The 9550-nt window shown below is 36.7% G+C and overlaps 2 protein-coding genes across 3 annotated transcripts; one reads left to right on the forward strand and one right to left on the reverse strand.

The window, feature by feature from the left end:
• Positions 1-1182: 1182 nt before the first annotated feature.
• Positions 1183-6494, forward strand: LOC102309030. Of its 2 annotated transcripts, XM_005952860.3 has the most exons (8): positions 1184-1295; positions 2041-2202; positions 2342-2575; positions 2654-2866; positions 3159-3200; positions 3545-3727; positions 5315-5539; positions 5797-6493. In XM_005952860.3, exons 1-8 carry the CDS (start codon positions 1226-1228, stop codon positions 5892-5894), a joined length of 1227 nt encoding a protein of 408 aa, XP_005952922.1. In that variant the 5' UTR covers positions 1184-1225; the 3' UTR covers positions 5895-6493. The 2 variants fall into 2 exon arrangements, with proteins under 2 accessions (XP_042073497.1, XP_005952922.1); XM_042217563.1 differs by lacking the exon at positions 2342-2575 and having other exon boundaries at positions 1183-1295; positions 5797-6494.
• A 1333-nt stretch (positions 6495-7827) lies between these two features.
• Positions 7828-9206, reverse strand: LOC121813673. Its single transcript, XM_042217562.1, has 2 exons — positions 8992-9206; positions 7828-8380 (listed from the first exon to the last, which is right to left on the reverse strand). The coding sequence occupies exons 1-2, from the start codon at positions 9073-9075 to the stop codon at positions 7850-7852; spliced, it is 615 nt and encodes a 204-aa protein (XP_042073496.1). The 5' UTR covers positions 9076-9206; the 3' UTR covers positions 7828-7849.
• Positions 9207-9550: the final 344 nt, after the last annotated feature.

Consider the following 9550-nt stretch of genomic DNA (forward strand, 5'->3'; position numbering starts at 1 on the left):
TAGCATCTTAAAAGCCCATTCAGAAAGTGATGGTTACAACAGCTATCTTTCTTTAAATATCTTGAATTATATTAGCTTTTAATCTAACAGTACTAAAAATAATAATACACAAAAACAGACTTAATAAATCAAAATACATCTAAATAAATAAAGAACAATTAAGAGTACTTTAGACTAACATCATATAAATAGAAAGAATTATAAAAATAGTGTGATGATGAAATGTAAGGAGGTATTTTATCACATGGATTGAGCTCTGAGATAAGTACAAGCCAGAATATAGCTGATCTGATGGATAAAATCTTGTTTTACAGGGAAATTCAGAGTTTAATTTTAGTAATTAAACATTTTATTAATTAAACATTTTATTCTCAATCTTTTGTAATGTTTATATATTGTAATGTTCATATAGTTTCTATATATTATTGGTTGATGTAAGCTGATGTAAGATCTCCTGTTATGAGATCATCCAGAGTTAAATTTCAATATTAAACATTTTATTCTCAGTTTTTTAATGCTCATCCATATAGTTTTTGTAAGTCATTGGCTCTCTGCACATTTTATCATAAATAATGGAGGATATTAGCATGTCTGTGTTTTCAGTTTACCTCTTAACATGTTAATCTAACTCTTAATATATTAATATACTTACTAATAATATACTAGTAATACTAATAATAATACTAGTAATACTAATACTAGTAATATAATTACTTAATATATTAATTACTTAATATATTAAAATTATATATATATATATATATAAACCCCACACTGCCCCCTAGAGCCTGAATGATATTAATAATATTATTAATTAATATTAATAATATTATTAATAATATTAATCTTTGCTCAAACCCTTGCTGTAATGGCATTTTTTATAGAAGTCCTCGGCAGCTAAAGTCTTTTATTTTCTTATTCTTTTTTAATAATTCGAATGAAAGTCTCGGCTGTGTGGAGTGATCCTTGGTGGACACGCCTAAGCGGAAGAAGAAATAGTCCTCATATCAAATATTGCTTAGACTTGATCCTTTTGGTTGTGTTAATTTTTTCTGTTTTCTTTTTTGGTAATGACAGATAGATTTACTTATAATCATTGAGGTTACACACCGATCTTCTAATATCCTGATCAATAAGGTGAAACATATCACGCCTTTGCGGATTCCCGGTATCAATCCGCAAGCGAGTATAAATTCACAGTGCCCGGTAAGCGACGTTGAGGAATATGGTCAATAGATTGTTAAAATACGGAGTTATTTTTTTCTTCCTGCCTTTTTATTTTCTGGTTGTTGACGGTAAGTTGAAACCAAGTATTATTAATTAATTATTAACAGCTTCTACTTACTGGACTTTTTGAAAAAAAATAAAAGAAAACATTAGCAGCTGACTGTTTTTAGTTTCCGAGCCCCTTAAACAAAGTTCTTAGTAACTAAAGAGAGCAGAGATGTTTTCTTTTGTGACACTACGTGGTTTGAACTGTCTGCCACGAGGCAGGACCGGGCCAGACCATGCACAACCAGGTCTGCAGAGGATCATCTATACTGATCTTCCCTCCTTCCAGCATCTTTACATGTCCAGTTAGGACACGGGCATCTCTCCAGACTCCTCACATCCTCAATATAACCTATTCAAACTGCTGAATGAACATTGCACTGCTCAATTTTCCACTACTAAATTAATATTTAAGGTTAATCCACTTTGCACTCTGCTCTGTCGATTTATATCCATAAATTGTGCCCAGTTTAATTTAGTTTGCATAGTGATGACTTCAGTAATTTTGTAATTTTGATATTTCTTACTTTGAATTTTCTTCTCATATTTATATTCTGTGTGTGTGTGTGTGTGTGTGTGTGTGTGTGTGTGTGTGTGTGTGTGTGTGTGTGTGTGTGTAAATGTTTATATATTTATTGTTTAAAATTGTCCGTTTAAAAATGTTTCTTTTTGCATGGGCAAATTGCCGTGTTTACTCTTACTGAATTCTTGCTGTAAGAAATTGACCTTTTTAACCTCTTCACTTTTGTGACGTGTTTATTCTTTCAGCTCCTTTACAGAACATTCGAGCGCCTGGCAATGATCATGACTCAACTATAGAGCAGAACAGGGATGGAGTGCCCCCGCAGTCCATCCCTGGACTCGTCATAAGTCCACGTCCCAAGTGCGTGGATCCTCAGGACCAAGATAGATCTGTTGGACTGAAAGACGGTCTGTCTGTTTCTACTTTGCTCCCCCCTTTTGGTTCAGTACAGACCACTGGTTTCTATTTTGTGACTCATCAACATCATAATGACTGTAGATGTGAAGTCTAATCCCTTTAACCTTTCTGCTCTGTTTCTTTATTCAGCCCAGAAAAACATCATAGCTAAGTTAGAACAGAATACCATTCTGCCATGTCAAGTTTGCGTTAAGAACCAGGTGGATCTGCATGAGATGAAGGGTGGAGAACTGATTTTAATTCAGAAGCATGCAATAACTGCTGATGGTGGAATATCGGAGTGCTCTGTTGCCCAGAGAAAAGCAAACAGAGAAATAGCCAACTTAAACCTCATTGGCTTCTCCCTGAGAGCTGATCCTCCAGGTGCGCGTGTGTGTGCGCGTGTGTGTGCGCGTGTGTGCGTGTGCAACTCTTTACTTTACGTTGTGTCCATTCTTTCAGATTCCTTCCTTCGTTGCATGGCTGAAGACTTGAGCAGCATTCACCCACACAAACAACACCCATCTTTTAATAAGTGGATGTATCCACAGGACACAAAGATGAAGCATGTTAATGGGTCTTTGATTCTGAAGTCTTTGATCATTGATAACTGTGGAAGAGACGAGTTTTGGAAGGCCGTCAACAACATCACACTGAGTGTTGGTGTTCCTCCAGGTGAGTTGAGTGTGAGTGTGTGCTCAGAGGTGAAGCTGCTTCAATTCAATTTTATTTGTTTTATATGTATTAATTTTATTTATATAGCACCTCAAGGCAGTTCCTGGTTGTTGATGTTTGTTTCTAAAGATGTTGTTGATGAGACTTTGTAGAAAGCAGCTGGTCTGAGTGATGTGATCAGAGTGCAGTAGATAATGTCTGACAGCAGTTTGAAGAGGAAATGGATTCTGTTCTGTTCTTCACTCATCACCTACCTGACAGCTGACACCTCACACCTGTTTCTCACCTGCAGGTCAGACAGGAGGAGACACAGAGGACGGCTTCAGAGCATCCTGTAATGACAGCTTCTCTGATGGGTTTTCTTCTGCCATTTGAAATTTTATATTAAGAACTATTACATACATGTATCACCATAATTTTAGTGTAGGGTTTAAAATAAAGCATTAATTATTACTGCTACATATGATATATTGAGAAATAATATAAAAATTTCATAAATGGCCAAAATTCCCACTTGCCTAATAATTGTGCACACAGTGTATTTCTTGTTTAAAATTGTCTGTTCAAAAATGTTTCTTTTTGCATGGGCAAATTGCCGTGTTTACTCTTACTGAATTCTTGCTGTAAGAAATTGACCTTTTTAACCTCTTTACTTTTGTGACGTGTTTATTCTTTCAGCTCCTCAACACATCAGGATTGAGCCTTTACAGAACACTCTTGCGGCTGACAATGATCATGACTCGACTATAGAGCAGAACAAAGATGGACTGCGGGATGTTGGGCTCATCATCCTGCACAAACATCCACATCTTGAGTGCGTGGATCCTCAGGACCAAGATCGATCTGTTGGACTGAAAGACGGTCTGTCTGTTTCTGCTTTGCTTCCCTCCTTTGGTTCAGTACAGACCACTGGTCTCTATGATGCGTCTCATCAACATCATAGTTCTGCCACTTGTTTTAATTTCAAGCTATTTCCACTGTGTTCAATGGAATATAGCCAAACTTGCCAAAGGATATTAATTTTGTTCAAATTTTAAAATTTCAGTCTGAGTTTCTTAAATTAGCTTAAAATGGTCGAGCAGCAAAAAAACCTCACTCATTATCATAGGAACCATTTTCAGCCCCATTAACCACCATTATGAATGCTATTTTTCATTCCACATTTATTATAACATAAGTTAATGCATTCCTTTATGTTAGGATTTCATTTTGGACTACAGGCCTTAAATTTGTAAATTTTTTTTATTCATCCACCAGGTTGCACCATTTTTCCCATTGAAAGCATGCATCAAAATTCTATGTTTTAAATGTGCCCCTGCAAAAAGAATAATGATGGATCAAAATCAATGTTGGTACCAATCTAAAGGCCTGGTTATAATAAAAATCAAATATTACTTGAAATGTATTTTATAAAAAATGTTTACATTTTTGTTCTATAAAAAAACCATGCTGTTTGGTCTGCGCTCGCAGGCCTTGCTGGTTCAGAGACTTATTTCCGGTGAACAAAGCAAGACGATCAGAGATCGATCGGTTTTTCACTTGCAAGGGAAGCCCGCTGGATCAGGATCTTGGAGCTCCTTACCGATCTCAGCCAACTCCAAAGAACCAGCCTTCTCTTGCAGCTTTTTATTGAAATTGATACAGTTACAAAACACACACCCCATTGTAAACACCATGTGGTGTGTTGTAAAAATTAAAGCACCTCGTGTGTGTCTTCCTGGTGATCGCAAAAGGGTCATCTCCCCTCACCCCTGTATATGGCTCAACTCCTGTAATGGTCCACCCTGTACAAACACAGGTGAGCCCATAAAGGGCAGGAAGTAAACATTTCTTGAGCAAAGAAAACAGAATCTTCAAGTGCAATGTTCCTGCAGTTAAACACTATAGCATCCCCCAGCATTCAACAGGCAGGGAGGAGAATGGAACAAAAGGATGTCTTTGATCATGCAGTTTAACCAAGGTCCACAACTTTAAGCACAATAATGACAACATTTAACAATTCACTCCAACACATGCGGTTATGTAAAGATACTGGGATTTAAAGGGTTAAAACCCCCGAAATATAATTAAAACTTGATATGACTACTTATTTTGCAGAAGTAGTTTAAAAGAGTGACTTATTAAAAGTGGAAAAAATATATGTACGTTTTGGGTCCTTAGGGACAAGAACTACAAAAAGTTGTCTTTAAGGAACGCATAAGGGATAAGCACTCAAGTTTATACAGTTTGAAGTTGGACAATATGCGTAAAAATTATGATATGGCCAAAATTCCCACTTGCCTAATAATTGTGCACACAGTGTATTTCTTGTTTAAAAAATTGTCTGTTTAAAAATGTTTCTTTTTGCATGGGAAAATTGCCGTGTTTACTCTTACTGAATTCTTGCTGTAATGACTGTAGATGTAAAGTCTAATCCCTTTAACCTCTCTGCTCTGTTTCTTTATTCAGCCCAGAAAAACATCATAGCTAAGTTAGAACAGAATACCAGTCTGCCATGTCAAGTTTGCGTTAAGAACCGGGTGGATTTGCAGGACCAAGAGACGAATGCTGGAGATGTGGCTCTGATCCTGAAAAACGTGACAATTTATGACACTGGAACATATAAGTGTCGTGTCTTAAGAGAGAAGAACACTAAGTCCATCAGCATCATCTACCTTCATGTTGATCCTCCAGGTGAGTGAGCAGAGTTGAGTGTGTGTGTGATCAGAGGTGAAGCTGCTTCCTGGTTGTTGATGTTTGTTTCTAAAGATGTTGTTGATGAGACTTTGTAGAAAGCAGCTGGTCTGAGTGATGTGATCAGAGCGCAGTGATGTGATCAGAGTGCAGTAGATAATGTCTGACAGCAGTTTGAAGAGGAAATGGATTCTGTTCTGTTCTTCACTCATCACCTACCTGACAGCTGACACCTCACACCTATTTCTCACCTGCAGGTCAGACAGGAGGAGACACAGAGGACGGCTTCAGAGCATCCTGTAACAGAGCATCCTGTAATGACAGCTTCTCTGATGGGTTTTCTTCTGCCATTTGAAATTTTATATTAAGAACTATTACATGCATGTATCACCATAATTTTTAGTGTAGGATTTAAAATAAAGCATTAGTTATTACTGCTACATATAACATATATTACACGCTCGCGCTCTCTCTCTCTCTCTCTGCCTCTCTCTCTCTCTGCCTCTCTCTCTCTCTGCAATTGATTACTGTGAATCAGTGTGGTGTGTTTGCTTCCTGATTATATAAAAAAAAAGGGAGAAATATACTTTCCTACATATACTATTCTACATGCTTTTAAACCTTTTAAAATTACAATTCATAGTTTTATATGTGAATTATATAATGTTAAATTACTATTGGATCACACAGCTCAATTTAGTCATGGTTAATCCTCTCAAATATCTCATCTATACCACAACGGGAAAGATCTTTTGATTTTACCATGGCAAGCAGACGAATAGCAGGAAGTCTTGATCTGTACTTAGGGCTGATGTTACCTAAGGTGTAATAAATCAATAACAGCTTGTTCTTATTTGCCCGAGATCCAAGAGGATTGCATAGTTCAATTTCATCTGTATATAAAATCAACTGTAATGCTGTAGGGACTTAGGGCTGGGCCATATTATACCGTTCACGGTAATACCGGTATAATGTTAGGCAACGATAGGAAAATGAAATATCGCGATAGAATGGGAGTAAAACGCGCATGCGCGGTGCCTTTGTTTTCATACGCACATGGCCGATTGTTGAGTGAAACAGATGAACCAGAATTGGTTTGTAAAAATGGTGCAACTTCCGTGATGTGGAACTGGTTTGGTGTTTGTCCGTCAGATACACAACAAAGCACATTTTTTTGCAGAACATGCAAGCGGCCGTCGTTATTGTCATATTTGTCGGACTAAGATGCTCTTAAATCTGGGAGTAATCTGGGTCCTAAACTCCGTATGCTTCAGGTCAAACAACACTGCAGCATCACTTAGAGTTAAAAACTGTCTAAATTCTTTCATCTTTAATAAAACGATCAGCATTGCTGCTTTACCAGGTGTAACTATAAAGTTTAACTTCCAGGCATCCATGAAAACAAAAGTTATTACATTTAACGGAGTTAGAAGTTAGCAGGAAGCTAGCGGAAGTTAGCTCGCTAGTTTCGCTAGTTACCTAAGCATGATATTGCATGTTCTGACTGAGAGATTTCTGAAAAAAATCAAACGTACAGCTCTGCTATCACTTCCAACATAAATGAAGACAGGAAACTAAACAGCAGTGACGTTTGTAGGGTTACTGAAGTTGGGCTAGCTGGTATATAATGATGTGCTACGTGATCGCTAGCGACACAGCTATGTTAGCATAACATAAACAGTGAAGCTGGAGGACGAACACTAACACTTTTCCACTTATAAAAGTTAACGTGAAGGTTCTTCATGGTTAGAGACAAATGCAATCGCATGGCAGGATGCTGTAAACGGACCAAACTTCAGTCAGGAGAACAACTGAGATAATCCATCCACAATACGAGGTTAGTCATTAATATACTGCAACAACATGGGAATAGAGCAGCTGCCAGAGAATTCAACATTAATGAATCAATGGTACAGAAGTGGAGGAAGCAAGAAGAATGAGTTTAATAAAGTTTGATTTATCTGACTGCTTTGTTTCGCTTAATGTGCCTTATAATCCCGTGCACCTTATGGTCCGAAAAATACGTACTGCACACTGCAGTTTAATGTTGCAAAGCACCTCTTTTTAACTTCAGTGGATATTATACATGGTTATGCTCAGGATATGTCAGCCCATTTCTACTGGAAATGCCTTTTGGTTAAACTTTCAGCAAGGAATTTGCATTTGCACTGTTACATTTTTATAAAGCTTTAATGTACATAAAAACCAGCTTCTTGTTTAAGTGAAAATAAATGGAAGGTTGTCTTTTTGCGCTAGTAATGTTGTGGAGTTGTATTTTGTCTCGCATCAATTATATCGTCAGTTATATCGTTATCGCAAATTTTCAAATATATATCGTGATAAATATTTTTGGCCATATCGCCCTGCTCTAGTAGGGACTTTAATAAACAGTGGGTGCCACTTAAAAATGTCTCCATCAATGAAATCATGAAGAAAGCCATCCTTGCATGGCTTTGGCCTCTCATCAATCATTGCAAGCATTCTTGGATGTGATAGCAGCTGCTCCAAACTTTTCACCAACGGTATGTAATGAAAACAATGGTCTTTAATGGCAAGAACTCTGGAGTCTCCACGCTTCGAATAACAGACTGTTTGTTTTGTGACAATAATCTCTGGTTCAACTGGTTTTAACAGTTCTTTGATGGTCTTGTCCTGCAAATGGGTGGAAGCAATTTGAGTGAAAGGGTCAACAAACTGGTCAAATACCCCCACTGCATCACTCTTTAGTTGATCCAGGTCCCCAGAATGTCTCTCAATCATGTCACTCATTTGTTGTTTTAGGTGCTCCAATAATACGGCCTGATATTGCTGGATTCCACTCACGATGTGGTTAACAGCTCTCTGTGGAAGAGGAAAAAAAAAAGGAAAATCCTTAATTACAAAATTCATATGAGAACACAGTCAACATGCAAACTCACAGAGACACAATTTTTGAAAAATGAAACCTTCAGTTACATAAAGTTAGTGAGATGCAATGAGCAAAATAAGTTACCCCCACCACCCAATTTTTTTTGTAAAGAATAATATTGCCTTATGCAACGTTAAAACCTTGTTTTCACTTAATTATAATGCATTTTGAGGAATCGGATCATAGGTGGAAATGCAAATTAAAAATTTGTGTTGTGTGTATTATGTTGTCTCTATTATTAGCTCATGCTAAGGAAATATAGTGATAGGCAGATTTTGGATGCAACATAGATGTCTATTTCCATATATAGTGGGGGAGTGAGATCTGAGTGGTCACCCATGAAGTACATGGAGACACATTCTAATGTCAGGTGTTTCATTCACATACCTAAAGCTGTCCATTTATGATCAGATCATTCAGGATGCCAGGTCTGAACAGTGCCCAAGTTATAGCTTGAGCACTGTTAAGCATAAGTTAAGCATATTGCTTTTAGGTTCTATAACAATGAAATACAATTCAATGGAAAATTAATGGCATAAATTACCTGTGTCAGTCGATGGGTTTCCTTGGCTTGAAGAAGAAATGCAGTTGCATGTTTATAAATGTCAAGATTCAAGATCCTCTCCATCTTCTTGAAATCCACTCTGAAACAGAATAACAAAAATATATCTATTAAAACAGAAATAAATTATTGCATTGATAGGTAGCAATCACCAAACAATATTGCATTCATTAGTTAGCTAGATTCATGCCCATAAAGTACAAGGTAATTTTACTGACTGATGTCTTTAATTTGAGCTTTTAAAATGACAACTAAAATGACAAACAAAGCAGTACTTGATAATAGATTAAAAAGACTAGCAAAGCACATGGAGAGTTCAGTACAGTATAGTTTAAATTCCTTGATCATGCATGATCACCCCCAAAATTGAATTACTTGTTTATTGGCCCATTTGTGACATTTCCTGAAAATTTAAAATCTGTCCATAACTTTGAGTTATTTTGCTAACAGTCAGACAAATGCCACCAAAAACATAACCTCCTGAGTTACTAAGAAAAAAAGGTAAAGAAAAGAAAAACAAAAGATAGTTTTAGAAAAAAAA

This window comes from Haplochromis burtoni, unplaced genomic scaffold (genome assembly GCF_018398535.1).
Source record: "Haplochromis burtoni strain Fernald_Lab_line unplaced genomic scaffold, NCSU_Asbu1 Contig_2212, whole genome shotgun sequence".
NCBI classification, from domain to species: Eukaryota; Metazoa; Chordata; class Actinopteri; order Cichliformes; family Cichlidae; genus Haplochromis; species Haplochromis burtoni.

Bases quoted from the DNA above. Each gene is read 5' to 3' on its own strand.
- LOC102309030 (XM_005952860.3), top strand. From the start codon at position 1,226: ATGGTCAATAGATTGTTAAAATACGGAGTTATTTTTTTCTTCCTGCCT. The intron at 2,576-2,653 runs GTGCGCGTGTGT...CCATTCTTTCAG, and splicing joins CCTGAGAGCTGATCCTCCAG to ATTCCTTCCTTCGTTGCATG. The intron at 2,867-3,158 runs GTGAGTTGAGTG...TCTCACCTGCAG, and splicing joins GAGTGTTGGTGTTCCTCCAG to GTCAGACAGGAGGAGACACA.
- LOC121813673 (XM_042217562.1), bottom strand. From the start codon at position 9,075: ATGGAGAGGATCTTGAATCTTGACATTTATAAACATGCAACTGCATTT. The intron at 8,381-8,991 runs GTAATTTATGCC...CCTCTTCCACAG, and splicing joins AAACCCATCGACTGACACAG to AGAGCTGTTAACCACATCGT.